At 46.1% G+C, this 16,089-nt stretch overlaps 2 protein-coding genes across 4 annotated transcripts in view; both read left to right on the top strand.

The window, feature by feature from the left end:
- The first annotated feature begins 294 nt into the window (after nucleotides 1-294).
- SAG (S-antigen visual arrestin) lies at nucleotides 295-15,032 on the top strand. Its single transcript, XM_052687443.1, is given in 15 exon segments — nucleotides 295-359; nucleotides 361-470; nucleotides 558-602; nucleotides 878-1,071; nucleotides 1,783-1,842; nucleotides 2,773-2,840; nucleotides 3,039-3,174; nucleotides 3,623-3,707; nucleotides 4,858-4,930; nucleotides 5,828-5,965; nucleotides 6,242-6,319; nucleotides 7,145-7,168; nucleotides 7,333-7,397; nucleotides 13,236-13,245; nucleotides 13,898-15,032. Coding segments are annotated over 15 exon segments (1,248 nt in total). The 3' UTR covers nucleotides 13,995-15,032.
- A 721-nt stretch (nucleotides 15,033-15,753) lies between these two features.
- The window catches only part of DGKD (diacylglycerol kinase delta), a 55,373-nt gene continuing 55,037 nt past the window's right edge, over nucleotides 15,754-16,089 (top strand). For 2 of the 3 annotated variants that reach the window (XM_052687376.1, XM_052687375.1), the window contains exon 1: nucleotides 15,755-15,924. In XM_052687376.1, coding sequence (XP_052543336.1) covers nucleotides 15,766-15,924 — 159 coding nt within the window. In that variant the 5' untranslated portion in view covers nucleotides 15,755-15,765. Of the gene's footprint in view, nucleotides 15,925-16,089 lie in introns of all 3 variants that reach the window. The other variant, XR_008207854.1, reaches the window with a different exon arrangement.

The following is a 16,089-nucleotide window of genomic DNA, read 5'->3' as shown; positions in this document are numbered from 1 at the left end:
CAGACAATGTAAACAAAGCTCATATGGGAGAGCTTGTTGCAGTCTTGCATAAAAGGCAACTCCCCTCTCATTCATCCAGGTTGTAGCCCTGCTGGTCAATGATTGCAACAAAGCCGATTCACTGTTTGATAGCGAATCTGATACCATCAGAAATATGTGAATCTGTAGCTCTGTCCCATCTGTGAGTATTTGTGTTTTACTTCTTGGAGCTGTTCCACGTCAGGTCCTCTCTTCTGATGTGGAGACTTCTTAGAGCCTGTGTCAATTGTTTGGTGAGGAGAAAAAAAAAAAACCATGCTGAAAATGGAATTGCTCCATTCTCTATGGAATTTACAGCTCCAGACTGTATTCTCCCACCCGCAAGCACACAACACTTTGTAGTACAACTGTAGTCATCTTTTCCCTACAGCTGACCATCTACCTGGGAAAGCGTGACTTCATTGACAATATAGGGAGTGTGGAACCTGTAGGTAAGTCCACGAGTGTACAAGCTGCCCTTTCTGCTCTCCTAAGCTTGATTATCCTCCGGTAATCTTTTTAATTTTCCTTTCTTTCAGATGGTGTTGTATTGGTGGATCCTACAATGATCAAGGGGAAAAAAGGTTTGAGGTTTTATGCAATGCAGCTTTTAGTTTGCTCGTCCTCTTTTCAAGTGAGATACTGAGATAGAATTATTTTTTACGTTGCTTCAGGGGTACCAATGTAACTCCTCAATGAAAGGAGTTCTTACTCAAAGTAATGTGCATAAAGACTTAAAATATGAATACCGACTGGGTTATACAAGTACTGAGATGAGTTTCCATGACCGGTGCAGGATTTTACATCACCTGGCTGTGTCAGTCTGCTGCATGCCTTACCTGCCTGTGTTTCCTTCCAGTGTACGTGACTCTGACCTGTGCTTTCCGGTACGGCCAGGAGGACATTGATGTGATCGGCCTCACCTTCCGGAGAGACCTGTTCTTCTCTAGGGTCCAGGTGTACCCACCTGAAAACAAGCCAGAGTCTCTCTCCCACTTGCAGGAATCTCTGCTAAAGAAGCTGGGGAAAAATGCTTACCCCTTTTTCTTTACAGTGAGTATCTCTTAAGACCTTCTTCTCGTCAGTCATTACAGGTACGCCTCTTTGGTTCTGCTCAGTGGGTTGGTGCCTGCTGGGTGTTACTGATGTCTCAGGTACAATCCAGTGATCCCAGCTGCTGGATTTGCTGATGGAGTGCTAGTGCTCCATCTCCAGGATGCTCTGCAGCCTTTCCAGTTGGAGAAGCTGCTGGCCCTGTGCAGACCAGGAGCGAATGGTCACTGCCTGGAGGCTGGCTGGTTTAATAGCCTTAGCTGTGCTTCCAGAACAGATGCCTTGCTCAACCTTCAAGCCCATGTGAACAGTGATTTGCACTACTATGAGCCATGCTGGTAATCCTGGGTGGGAGCCAGATATCCCAGCTCCTGATGTGTGTCTCCGGTGCTCTAGTGTTTGATTATAAGCCCAGAAGCTCCATGGGTCTCTTCTTTTCTGGGTCTCTTCTTTCTTTTTGTCTGTGTTTGCACTGTTGCATTTTACTGTTGTTAGCATTCTAAAGTCCCTTTCTTCCTAAAAGGCTTTGTTCATGTACGGTGAGCATAAGATCCAGCTTCTCTCTGAGTTGGAACTTCAAAGGGTTGCTGTATGGAAGTGATCTGTTGTCTTCAGGTCTACCTTGTACCCTTTGTGATCATTAAGTTAATTAAAATATCACAGAAATCTGCATAATGTTGCTCTGGGTTCTTTTTCTTTTTGTTCCTACAGTTCCCAGATTACCTGCCTTGTTCAGTCTGTTTGCAGCCTTCCCCTCGTGACGTTGATAAGGTGAGACTGGTACACTGGTGCTTATCATGGAGTTTACTGTGTTGTGCCATAAACGTCAGGAACCTGGCTGGAACCTCAGCTACAGCATGCATCATGGAGCTGGAATTCAATTCCTCAAAATAAGAAAAAAAAATCTAGTCCAATAGCTGCAAGGCTGTGCTAAATCTGCAGTGCTTGTCATTTCCTTAAGGGTACTGCATGATTTGTGGGTTGGACATGCAAAGTGATCCGAGCAAGCTTGTGTTAGCTATCAGTCACATGAGAGAAGGGAGGCTGAGTGCCTGAAATCTCACTGATGGGTGTAACTAACAGGTGTTAGACCTGCTTCTGAGTTAAAACAAATGCAGAGAAGGTCTGTTTTGTATATGCATATAAAAAAAAAAACTCTGGAGGATATATCACCAAACAGTGAGATGTTCTGCTAGGTTTGGCATTGTTTAAAGTAGTCCTCCTGTACTTCACAGGATGCTTCTCTGAACAGCTGGGCTAGGTCTAAAGCCAGGCATAGCAATATAAACCTGTTAAAGCAAAGGTCTGCTTGGCCTCATCTCTCCCAGTCCTTAGACACTGGGAAGAGGGGAGCTTGACTGTGAGTCAGGTATTGGCATTACGAAGCTGTTTCAGAAACCCAAGGTGGACTGGAGAACTTTGCAGGCCTGCTGGTGGTGCCTCCTGCAGTGTGCTGTGACCTCTACAACTCTGCTCTCGTATCATTTTAGAAGGGGTGTCATCTGTCAGAGGCTGGGAGCTCAGCCCTGTAGCATGGAACAGGTGGATGCTGAGACACCGGGTGGTGGGAATCTCTGTTACGGTGGTCATAGGCCAGAAGGATTTGCAGTTGGCAGGAATCTGCCAGTTTCTAGGATACAGAAAGATGCTTGAACATCTGCAGGTGTGGCTTGTTTCACAGCTGCCCTCTCTCTCTGGCAGAGCTGTGGGGTGGACTTCGAGGTGAAAGCTTTCTCAACAGAGAATTTGGAAGAGAGAATTCACAAGAGGTAACAGCGCACGTATTTCTGTATGTCTTCAACTGTGCCCTTATAAAGAAGGGAGGAATTACAATAAGCGTGGTTGCTCATTCACCTTTGTTCCACTTGTCAGTGGGCTTCCTAAGTTTAATTAAGCATGTGTGAGTGCAAAACTCCTGCCTCAGCCAAACACAAGGTACCATCCTGGTATCTTCTGCTGCTTCCCAGGAACTCCGCAAGGCTGTTGATCCGTAAAGTGCAGTTTGCTCCAGAAGAACCAGGACCCCAACCTTGTGCAGAGACCACGTGGCAGTTCTTCATGTCCAACAAGCCATTGCATCTGAAAGCTTGCCTCAGTAAAGAGGTGAGGAGTTTGCCCCTGGGACATCATTGTACTTCAATAACAATAAGCATTCTGTTCCCAAGCAGCTGTTTTGTGTGTTACCAAACTCTGTCTCAGCTGATCCAGACTTGTCCTGCACACTTAAAGGCTGGATGTTGTGTTGAGGGACATGGTTTAGTAGGAGCTATTGGGAAATAGATGAACGGTTGGACTGGGTGATCTTTTAGGTCTTTTCCAACCTTGGTGATTCTATGATTCTATGACTTCTAAGGTGTTTTTGGCAATAGCTTCTGTTAGAGGAGGGTGGGACACTGTTATCAGAGTCATTTGAGGCCAAGGAGGGCATCGGAGGCAGGATTGATCATGGGGAGGGGCCACCTTGCTTTATCTGGCCTCTGTTGGGTCTGGAATGGTTTATGGCCTGGGAGAAGCCTTTTGACTGGGTTTCTGAGCATTGGTTTTCCCCTAGGTGTACTACCATGGTGAGCCCATTCCAGTCACTGTCATGGTCACCAACAGCACAGAGAAAACAGTGAAGAAGATCAAAGTCCAGGGTATGTTTTTTTTACCACTGCTTGGATTCTCGTAGGACAAGAACACCGTGGTGGGAGGGCTAAAAGCCAGAATTTAGTGCTTGTGCTCTGCCTAAGCAGGCAGTATGGAGTGCATCAGGAATTTCTCCCTCCTCCCTGTCTGTTGATGTTTGTTTGCTGCCTCAAGCCTTTTTTCCTGACTCATGGTTACTTGCCTGGCTTAATTTCAAGCCCCAGTATGTTGTGTCTACATAGGAAAGGGCTGGCATTGTGGCAGGCAAGGCAGATCTGGGGGAAATCTGCCTCTTGGGCAGGGTGCAAAGGGTTTCTGTCAGCATGATGCTCAGCTACCAGGGAACATGTCCAGGTGGTGTGCTTCACTCCGTCAGAAATGCCCTGCACGGCGAGAAACAGCCACTCTGCCAGCGATGGTGTAATTCCTCCTGAGGTGCAGTACTGCCTGTGTTTTATTTGTAGCACTGCATGCTTTCATCCCACAAGGTGCTGTACTGCTTGGGCCTGTGGAAGGCAGACTGAGACAAAGGATGAGAAAGAGCAGAGAAAGCAGGGAAAGAACAAAGTTGCTGAAGGTTTCATAAAACTCCACAGCAGGAAAAGCCAATTCGGTGCATATCTTGCATGCAGTATCTAGTTACTCCCAATATTCTTTAACCTGATGTTCTTCAGTCTAGCTTAAAAAGACCTTATTTCAGGTTCTCTCACCACTGTTTGAATCAGAATTACCCCATACACTTTCTGGTGTTTGTTTGGAGAATGCTGTCAGAGGAGTTTGGCTGCAGTTTGGTATCCAGTCTGCTTGATGATGATGTAACTAGCATCTCTTGTGCATTAGAGGTGAAAGCAAGCATGTTTAGAGAAGGAGATCTTTGTAATAGAAGAGCAGGCTCCCAAGGGATACCATGGGCTATTGACACTTTCTGTCACCTCCAAATCAAAGCTGGATTTGTGTTTCAGGGAAGACAGAGACTAACAACACAAGGTGGCAAAGTCTGTGATCAGGCTGCCTGACCTGGTGCTCCCTTTAGGCTCTAAATATTTGGGTTTTCCTGCTGTCATCCTCACATTTTCCACTCCTGAGACTGTGGAGCAGCTGTGTTGTTTCTGATGCCCGTGCACAACTGATAGTCCCTCTTTCCCTTTCTCACTTCAGTGGAGCAGGTTGCCAACGTGGTTCTGTACTCCAGTGACTTCTACACGAAAGTGGTAGCTGCTGAGGAAGCACCGTGAGTGAACACTCTGCTTATCCATCCTTGCTACGCACCTTCACACCTCTTAATGACTCTCCTCTGTTAAGGGAGGTATTCCTGGCTGCAGCATGGCAGTTGCTTGCTGTTACAGCACTCCTGGCCTTGATGCCAGCCATGCTCTCAGTGCAGCTGGGTCTCCCCTTTTTGTACCAGTGGGTACCTTGCTCCTTTTTTCAGAGAACAGGGGAGGCTACAGAAAAGCTGCTTTGTTTGAAGTGTAATTACAAGAAACACTTAACAAGGGTGCATTGCTCCTCACTGCTTGAAATCTTTGAAAGGATCTACACTGCTTTTCTAAAAGCTGCTCCTGTGTGCCTGGGAGCGCTGGATGCTCTAGTTTGGGGTCAATCTTTTTCATAACGCTTTATCTGATGAGATCAGAAGAATCCTCTCCAAACCCTTGGCTCCATAGTGTGATGGTGCAGAGAACCTCCTGCTCTTATGCCATGCAGTGCATTTGCCTGTGGGCTCTGCTTTGTGAGGAGGACTGGATCCACCAAGACACTTGATGCTTTTCTGGGTTTTGCTCTGCTGTTTAGGAGCAGGTCATCCTTTGAGTACTGATCTTCTGAACTGGGATTCATTTCATCCAGGTACAGAGGTCTGTGGCATGGTTGGACCAGCTTTTGGATACCTGCCTTAATGTGAAACAGATCATTTTCTGCAAATGCTTGTTTCCCTCTGCTGATTACATTGGACATTTTTCTGACTGGTCCAGGCACACACGTCCACGTTGTAGACTTTTAAGTCTGGACAGATAAATCGTACTCCTTGTGGATGGCTTTGAGATCCGTTTTGAGGTTATCCTAGTTGGCTCTGTGAGGCAAATCAGAGTGTATTGCTTTCCCACTCTCACCTGCTTCTTGTTTCCAGGGAAAAGGTGCAGCCAAACAGCAGCCTGACAACAACACTGACAGTTTTGCCCTTGCTGGCAAACAACCGGCAGACCCGGGAAATAGCCCTGGATGGCAAGCTAAAGGATGAGGATACCAACTTGGCTTCTAGCACCATGTGAGCAGAGCTTTAAAGGGTCTCAACTGTTGGAGGGTGTAAAGAAGAGGACAAGATCTGACCTATCAGATGGTTGTATCTGTCTTGATGGGTGCATCTGCACTGCACATCTTACCCTGTCGTAGTTATTCAGGCTAAATGGTAACAGGGATGGAAAGAGGTATTAGCTGTCCTTGAGGCTCTGTTTTAGGACAACAGAGTGTTCATCTAGTTGCTTTTTTCCTGCCATAAGTTGTTGCTGTACCACCTAAAACACCACTTTGTTTTCTCTGATAGTGTTAAGGATGGAATAGACAAGACAGTGATGGGAATTCTGGTTTCCTACAAGGTCAGAGTGAAGCTCACTGTTTCGGGGTAAGAGACTTCTTGCTGCATCTGCTTAGAATTAAGAGAGTGAAGTGTGTATTTCACTGATATTCCGTAGAAGGTAGGACAGTCCACTCTAAAAGAAAGGGCACATATTGTAGAACAGGCATAAACTTCACCGAAATTGTGCATTAGCCTCTCCAAATAAGTTTTCTTGAGCCTGAGGTGTTGTTATACCTCCCATTGTTGCAATAAGAATTTGACCGTATGAGCAGAGGTGGTTGTATAAACCTGTGGTTTACGTTGCAATTTCATTTCAAAGTTATAATTTTGATTTTGTGAGAGCTTAAGTGAAACTTTGCTTGAATTTTTGTGTTGGTGTTGTTCTCCCAGACATTGTTCTGAGAATCACAAAGACTGAGGTTCTGTACTGAGCCAACTTCCTGCGAGAAGCTGGTGGTATCAGCATGAGATGGTTCCCAGCATACAGTGCAAACGAGGGCAAGCATAATTACTGCTGATAGTCACTGTTTACATTTGCATTTATTCATCCATCCTTCTTCCTAATAGAAAAAATGAATATAATCTAGTGATATGCATAAAGAGTGATAAAACAACCACTGCTTTCTGTGGTCCCTCTGGATTGCCCTTGTCCTGGTACTCAGGCCCTCAGCAAAGGAGCCATGCTAACACTTGGTCAGAAGTTCAAAAACTTAACAAAAAAAAAAAAAAGGAAATTAAAAACAAGTGTGTTATGATGCTATGATCTGTAGGAAGGTGATTTTGATGGTCCACAACTAAAAAGTTATTGCTGGAACATCCAAATGGGAAGGCACTAAACATAAGTGTGTTTTATTCTGTTTCTTTCTGTAGCCTGCTGGGAGACATCACCTCCAGGTAAGTGCCATCTTCGTTTTAGACCATGTAGCCATGGTTGCTCATTAGAAAAAAGCTGAAGGAATAGGTGAAGCTGGAATTCTGGCTGGCCTGAGGTGAGAGGAGCATGGAACCAGGCACGGCTGGGGGCTGTGGATCTGATGCATTCTCTCTCTCGCCCATAGTGAGGTGAGCACAGAGCTGCCATTTCGTCTCATGCACCCCAAACCTGAGGAAAAGAACCCAGCAGGTCAGTTATACCTCATTTTTGCCTTCTTTTTTTATTGCTGTTGTTGTATTTGTCCCACGTGAATTATTACTACTGCAAGGCTTGCAGTGATTTAGCCTGTAGGGGACTACGTGTGCATCTGTGTGAACCTCAAGGCACAAGGGAACAGAGAGAAGGGATGCTGAGATGGAAGAAAAAGCAGAGCTGGGTCGTATTTCCTTTCTTTCCTCTGTAGAATCACAACTGAAAGCACAGGGACTTGAGGGAGCACAGTTAAATTTCATCACTACTGGGTCCTGAGGGCAGCTGTCAACAATTTCTAGCCAGATTACAATGCAGCAAATAAGGTCACAAAAAACACCTAAAATGTACCAAAAAAAACCAAAAAAATCTTTTAAGCAAAGTTTAAGAGGTGACAAAGCCATTTGTGATTTTACAAAATCCCTATTGTGTACCTGTAACATTGCCCATGGTGTTTGTGGTGTGGTTTGATGTTCATTTTTGTGTACAGGAATATGAGAGGAGTGGTCTCTTCAGAATTGGGTCAGAAAATGAAGGTTAACCAGCTTGCTGTCTTGGTTACTTGTATAAATCATAGGCCAGTGTAAAGAACTAGCTTTCCCTGGGTATATAAAGTCTGATGATTGGATGGAAAAACTTCAGATTGTCTACAGCTTGTTTTCTCTTCCCACTCTACAGTCCCTGACTGTATCTGTTTCCTAGTAGTGATCACACAGAAACTGCAAGGTGCACTGAATCAGGATTTCCTATACAGCATCTAGAGCAGCTAATGAACACAAAACATGCGTGCCTTCCAGTGTGGGGATTTTTCTAGATGAGTCAGCCTGTCCTGCTCTTTGTCTTTGGATGCAGTCATGTGGGCTTCAAGCAGAAACCCATGGCTGCTTCTGCACTGTGATTTCTTTATTTTTTTCTTTGGGCTAAAACTTACCTCAAGTTGCAGTATCTCAGAGCGTGACCACTGGATTATGGAGGAGTCTATGAAAGGAGTTTATGGCAGGAGTTATCCCCCCTTTCCAGCTGAATTATAGCATTTTATATTGTTGGGGGACTTAGACACGAGCAGTGAGAGGAAAAACTGGTGATCCTCAGGTCTCTGGTTAGGAATCAGTGTTTTCTAGCAATGGACATACCCGAGAGGCTGAAGGAGGGCTTCTTAACTCCTTCATTGCACTCATGCACAAATGAAAACTCATTTTCCCCCCGAGAAAACCTCTGCTGTGAGCATGTGCTCATATGAGAAGTCTTTGGTGCATGTTGCATTGCCGTCAGCAGCACAGTGAGTCCAGGAAGCGCCTTCGGGATGAACCACAACGGTTGTCCCGCTCCTCACTGCCTTTCTGCTGTGGCCACATCGAAGGCAGCAGCATCACCAGGGAGGAACACGGGCACTCCTCGGATGCATGCAGGTTGCAGGCTGTGAGATGGGAAATTGGATGCTCAGGGTTGGTCTGTAGGGCTGATAAGTGTGGACCGCCTTGGAGAAGTTGCTGCGAGGCAAATGCTGTGCCCATGTGGTGGGTTTCCCTTCCATGCTGCATGCCTGCACAGCTCTGCTAGCAACCTGCTGACATTGTTGCACACTTGATCATAGTCTCAAATTGTGACTCTCTGTAGGAGAGCAGCTTTGCCAAGGGTCTTCCCTTCTGTTCCGCCTGCACATCCTGAAGTATTTCCCCTAGACTTTCCTGCAGGAATCCCCCTGCCTCTGAAATGGTTTCCTAGGAAAGGTGGTTGGTGAGGGCCATCTGGTGTCTGCAGTGAGCCTCACAGGGCAGACGTGCTGCTGGACCCCAGGGCTGCAAAACTGAGCTTTTGTGGATCCAGAGAGAAGCTTAACAACCTCAAATGAGGACCATCCAAAGGCTCAGGGAACGGTTATGAATTCTGTGTATATTTGCAGAAAGGTGTGAGGTTTTTTTTTTTTTTGGATATGACACCGTGTTTGGTGTGAATGCCACAACTCCCTTTTTATTTCCTGTGCTTTGAGCTGATAATTTTGGCAGAAGCATTTGTAGGCTAGGATGAAGAAGAATGGAAGTCAGTCAGTTCTCCATTTTAAGATCATTTGAAAGGATGGCTGATACGCTCTGTTGCATAGCACACTCAAAAGAATGTGGGCAGGAGACTTTACAAGGGAAATAGAGAACTGCAGTATTTCTCAGATCTCTTCCCCCAACACATCCTTTCCCCAAAGATGCAGCCCACGTATTGTTTGCGACATCGAAGTCATCTGGGAGCTTGCTGTCAGGAGGCAGCGACGCGTTCTGCTTTTTGTGCAGGTGGAAACTGTAGGTTTCTTTTGATTTTAGGGGAGGAAAAAAGTGAAGTTTCAAGAGCTATCCCATGGGAAAGGCCTACAAGAAGGGAGGGAGGAAAAAAGTGCTTTCTATTTGAACAAGGAAACTAACACGGAAGAAAATCCCTCAGGAGCCTGCATAGCTGATCTGGCAACTGTGCTGGAGAGCAGTGTCTGAGCTCATTACAGGGAATAAAACAGCTTCCAAATGAAGCTGGTAAACTGAAACTCTTTCTGGCTTTCCACGTTCTCTGCTTTTATCTCACTGCTGGAAGGACCGTTCAAGACTTTGGAGGTGCAGTTTTTATTTCTACCGCTTCGGTTCATAAACTAAAGTGAAATAACATTGAATTTGTAATCAAGCAAATCAAGTCTTAATTGCAGAGATGGAGCTTCAACAAACAGTATTTAGAGTGTTAAGGGTCCCATAAGGTATAATTTTAATTTGTTGGCTTGTTTAGCAGCCTCTGCAATGAGTGTAGAGAAAGGTACGTGCACAGGGAATTTTGAGATCACTCCTTTACCCATTCCTCTTTGTTTTTACTGATGAGTCAGTAGCAACCAGTTTGTCTGTTGTACCTCCCTTCTCCGTTGAATTGTCACTTCATCTTAAGATGCAGCTGGGAGAAAGGAAAAGTCAAAGCAGTTTAGAGAGTTGAAGCTGAAGTGGATTAAAAATGTCACATACAATGACTTATTCCCTGCAGAGGGGTAATATCTTTTCCCTTCTCTAGCTAAAGTGACTTACAGCAAAATTAAATGAAACATGTAGCATCAGTGTATTTAATCATGCAGAGCTGACTGTTTATGAGGGTGGACAGTGGTAGGACAAGGGGGAATGGTTTTAAACTGAGACAGGGGAGGTTTAGGTTGGATATGAGGAGGAAGTTTTTCACCCAGAGGGTGGTGAGGCAGTGGAACAGGCTGCCCAAAGAGGCTGTGGATGCCCCATCCCTGCAGGCACCCAAGGCCAGGCTGGATGTGGCTCTGGGCAGCCTGGGCTGCTGGTTGGCGACCTGCACACAGCAGGGGGTTGGAACTGGATGAGCACTGTGCTCCTTTGCAACCCAGGCCATTCTGTGAGTGTGGAGAACCCCAGTGTTATATAAGGTAAACTTCTGGAGAACATGACTCAATTTTGGGGCCAAATGTGGACAGTGGATTAGCTGCTCTGTGCTTTCACAGCATATTATTTGACCTTTTTTTTATCTGTCTGTATGAGCACTCATCCCTCAGTGAAAAGCAGCTCTGTCAGATATCATGGCCACTGCTGTTTGCTCACTTTTTCGCACCTGGAAGAGACAGAAACGGAACTGCTTGCTGCCTTTTTTTTTCCATGTCTATTTATGGCGTCCTTGTCTTGGACTTCTCACTGGCCAGCATTTCATGTGTGCTGGTTTTGCAACTGTTTTTGGATCCATGTGGTTCCCAGGTGGTTATTTTTAGGCAAGGCAGCTCCTGTCCCATCGGCTGGCAGTCGGTCTTTTCCACCCATTGACAAAAATGGATAGAGAGCTGTTTCTTTTAAAGACAGAATCCAACTGGGCTGCGTCTCTTGTTGCTTCCAAGGCCTTTCCCAGTCAGCAGCCCGCCCAGAAGCTCCTGCTGGGATTTTCACAAGGCTGTGCTCAGTGTGAGTTCTTTGCTCTGGGGTTTTCCTGCTCTTGTCCTGATGTTTTACATTTCGTGGGCCTATGTCTTGGACACTGACCTTTATTTTGGCTAGTATTCAACAAATGGTCATTTATCTGCTCCCTCGTTAAGCTTGCACGAAAGGATTGCTTTCAAGAAGCCCATAAATATTGTGTCCCTTTAACCCCATGCTCACCCCATATTGATATTGTAACTTGCAGAAATTAGTGAATTTTCAAAAGGGTTTGCATGCCTTAGAATGTTACACAGCTTCTTTTTTTTTTTTTTTCCATCATGAAGTTAAAAGAAGTTAAAAGCAAGCTTATAATGAAAATTACCATATGTCACAATTTTAATTACATGGAGTCATTTCTGTGGCTGCATAATAAGAGCTTATAGAAAACCCTCTGCAGAGAGCATGGCGATGTTCTGGAGCCTCATCTGTCCTCAAACACAGCCCCCTCCCATCCTAACCCTCAAAACAATTACAGGGATGCCAGTTGGAAATAGGTTGGCTTTTTCCTTATGTTTAGGTTCCTGTGACTCTTTCAGTGTTATAATGCTCAATAAGCCACAGGACAGCAAGGTAGCAATGAGGGGAAGGCCTGACTCCTGTTAGGGTGCTGATGTAGGCATTGCAGCCCTACAGTGGGATGTAATGTAGCAGCCTGAAGATAAAATGCATTGAAAGATGCACGTATTTGAATGTAGTCTTACACCAAAGCTATGCAAGCATTGCCATGCTGTTACAATATCTGTGTATTGATTCGGTAAGTATCAGACAACAAAATAAATGCCTAAGCCCAAAAATTCCTCTTCCTTCCTCCCCCCCCCCCCAAGCCATTCTGTAGAATCAGCTTCAAACCACATTGGTGAAGATTGCTCGCTTTGCCCACATCTCTGATGTCACTGTTCCCATAGTAATGAGTGTACTTTGGAGAGGGGAAAGAGAACAGACTATTTAAAGAATTAAAATTGGAGGAAAATAAAATGATGCTTTGGTGTTGGAAACTTTAAAGGAAGTTTGCAACTTCTAAATATTTCATTTTAAATCCATTTCAGTCAAGTACGACTGTCCTGAGGCTGTCCAGATTTCATCCTGGCCCTTGTGAGCAGAGGAAGCTGTCCTTTCACACCATGGGCATACACCAGGGGAGCCTTTACGTGACCCATCATTTGAGGCATTTTGGCTACAGTGCCCCACTTGGCACAGTTTAAAACTGACTTTTCCAGCAGTGCTAACCACAGCTTGTTGCCCTTGATTTCAGTGTTTGTTGTGGGTGGGAATTCCCCAGGTCATCCAGTCACTGAAGCATTACCAATGCCTGATGACTCCTGTAGAACGCTGGCTTTACAGCACTGTGCTTTCTCACTTAAATTCACGAGAAATAAGCGAGTGGTGCAATGGTTACCTGATAAAGTGAATGTAAGAGCAAAACAATCCATTTTCCCACCTTTTCCCTGCAGTATAATCTGTTTTGCTTACTTTAGGCTGTGCTGAATGCACCTTCCAAGGAATCCTGCTAGCAAGCTGCAATGCTGCTGTCACTGCTGCGTAGTCAGCAAAGATCCTATCAAAGGAACACAAGCACCGAAGGTTTATATTTAGGCAGGGATGAAATCAGGAGTATTGCCTCTGTCTGCTGAGAGGCTGCCTTTTTTTGTTCTGATTTCAGTACCTCTGTGTGTACTGAATGAGAACACCTCCTCATCAGCTGACTACTTCAATCACATTCGAGAGAGATCAGGTTTTGCTCCGGCAGGTGCATGCACACGTGTTCAGACTGTTGGAATTCTTGTATTGCTGCAAATCCTGATGCTTTACAAAGTTTTGCTATTCTTAGCATCCACTGTTCTAACTGTTGGTGTCTCTCTTTTCCTCCCTTACTGCATGCTGATGACTGCAGGGAAGGATGGGTAAGTTTCTTTGAACAGTATTTCACATTCTAGCTGCTGCTGCACATTGCCTCTTTGAAAGCTCCTCAGAAGAGGAGGAAAATCCACAGCGTTCACAGAGCATGAACTTAAAAAAGTGAGTAAGCTGCTGTGGCTTGACAAACTGCCACTATCAGTTGAGCAGTAAGGACTGACCATGTGAAAGTAGTTTGAGATCATATTTTGCCTAACAGTTGGAGAGAAAGAGATGGTCAGCTGATGCTCTGTAGCTCTGTAGTTTCAGGAACTCAATGAGTTCAACCACATGCCTGTATTTTAAGTGCAGAAGGATGAAAGGTTTCACATTTGATCTCAATACAAAGACCCTTTCAGGCTGCAAACTATTCAGCTAGCTGATATATAGATATTTAGCTGGAAAGAGCGTGATTCTTTGGAGATGAAAACCTCCTCAGTTTGTGTCCTGACTTGTTCAGTCAATTCCTTTTCATGCTACCTAGAACAGCACCAATGAGGACAGTGTCTGGAGGGATGCGATACAAATCCCTTTGAAGACAAAAGAAATATCACCAGAGATTGCTCCAGGCGACTCTTCTTCCAAATTGTTGCTTTTCAGTCTGCTGGTATAAAAAATGGCTGACCCCATTTAGAAAGACCTGTGCTTCTTCCCTTTCAGTGATGCAGAGATGGTATTTGAGGAGTTTGCTCGTCAACAGCTAAAAGACACAGGTGATGAAGAAGAAAACAAGAATGTTTCCTCAACTGATGAGTGATGAAAAGCACGAGCTGATGGAGGAGCTATGTAGCCTGGCACCAATTATTAATTTAGGAGCTAGATTTCGAGTAAACTGTGGTTCTTGGTGCATGTGCTGTCAGCGATCAGTAGACATAAAATCATAAATTTCTCTTACTTATTAAAATTTTCCACTTTGTAAGAACATAGCAAACTCCATACCTGCTGCTTACTGTACCTACCAGAGGCCAGGAAGGCTGCACCATCTGCTTCAGAGCTACCTGTTCAGGTGGTTGGTTACTTTTACCATTGATGAGAGCTTACATGAGGGCTTGTGCAGCCTGCCTGTGCTCAACTGGGGTCTCTGTGTCTTTTCTCTGCGTCTTTTTCACTAGTGAACTGAGTCCTAGTTTGAATGGCTGGCTTGCTGCCTTTGACTTAAAGATCCTCAGTGGGCTATATGAAATTGGTTTTGTTCCCTTTTGTTTGCTTTTGCATTTCTGCTTTATCCAACTCATCTAGTTAATATCTTCAGTGCTTGCACTGACCCTGTGCATGGCTTACATCCTCCCTCTCTACCACTAAATGTCTTGCAAGTCCTCTTTCACAGCAGTTGTATTGCTGAGATGTTGCATTAGCTTTCTAGCTCTATACTTAACAGCCACGTTATTAAGGAACAGAAAAATGTGCTCTGTGCATGAATTCCTTAACATAGCTCCCTATGTGCAATGCTAAACAGAGAACTGCTAGTCTAGTTCTCTAATCTAGTTTTCTTTATGTGGCAGTGCTTCAAAAGAATGTGCAATGAAATTAAGGAGGAAACCATGGGGCAAACTGCCCTTAGAATCCCCATTGCTCTGCCAGAGATCAGCTTATACTCTAAGAAATGAGAACATAGTCTGCAAACATTGATCTCCCTTGTTGATCTGCATGTTCTCGTTATCCATGCAAATGCACGAGGTCCTTTTCTGGGTCTCACACAGGCTCTGGTTGAAATGAGTTGCATCAGCTAGTTATGTTTTGCATGTAAAAGGACTGCTGTTACCCTTTTCCCATTTTTGCTCTGTTTTTCACTGTTTCTGGATTAAAATTCTCCTGGGAAGTCTGAAGGCTGGGCCTACATTTATTATTATAAACATACGTTTCTGAACCTAGCAACAAAAAATGAATTCAAGAGCTTTCCACTTTGATCCTAACAGCAGTGATCACTTCATAGAGGAAAAAACACATTTTGGAGATGCCCATTTCCTCCCAGAGGGCACAGGGCACCGCTGAAAGCCTGCAGGAAGCAAGTTGCTGTTGAATCAGTAATGCTGAACCTGCTTTGCTGAATGATGCTCTGCAAAACGGGGTTTGTTTAAGATGCTGAGGGCAGCTGAGCCCACGGCTCCACCTGGCACTGCTTGTCACAGCTGTCTCGCCTGGGCTGAGACCACAGGAGGCGATCTGTTTGCTTCGTGCCCAGCCTCGTGCCCTCAGCTGCTGAAGCATCGCTGCAGCCGTTCTCAGGTGTACCTAGCAGCACAGCTAGCTGAGCGCAGCTTTGGTTGTGAGAGGAGGGTTAAAGTAAGGCAAAGGCCTTTCTAACCAACGCTCTGCTGTTCGCATTATTAATTTTGCGGTGACTCCCGGCCGCGGAGCACCTGCTCTTCCCGCGCTCTCTCAAAACTGCACCACAGGGAGAGGCGGAGGAGCCCTGCTGGGGGCGCCTCCTCAGCGCTTCCCCTCATCTCCGCCAGGGGGCGCTGCAGGAGGAGGGAGGCGGGCAGTGGGGGGGTGGGCTGCGGCCGCGCCGCCCCGCACGGTGCAGCATGGCGGCGGCGGGTGCCATGCAGCCCCAGGCCGGGGCGGTCGCCGCCGCCGCCGGCGCCGCGGCGGACGAGTCGTCGGACAGCGAGCCGGAGCAGGAGCCGGGCTCGCCGCAGAAACTCATCCGCAAAGTCTCCACGTCCGGGCAGATCCGCCAGAAGGTGCGTGCGGCGGGCGGGGGCCGCGGGCAGGGCCTCGGGCTCCCGCAGCGCTGTGGCCGGCGCCGCCTCCGCGTCTCCTCAGCGCCGCCGCCCCCCCTCCCTTTACTCCCGGTCCTCCCCCCTCCCTTAGCCGCGTGCCCCCGGCCCGCCCCTCGGGGACCCGCC

The sequence above is a fragment of the Tympanuchus pallidicinctus genome, unplaced genomic scaffold, assembly GCF_026119805.1.
Source record: "Tympanuchus pallidicinctus isolate F22 unplaced genomic scaffold, pur_lepc_1.0 scaffold22, whole genome shotgun sequence".
Taxonomy (NCBI): Eukaryota; Metazoa; Chordata; class Aves; order Galliformes; family Phasianidae; genus Tympanuchus; species Tympanuchus pallidicinctus.
The sequence above is the reverse complement of the archived record's forward strand: the minus strand, read 5'-3'. Positions and strand labels throughout refer to the sequence as shown.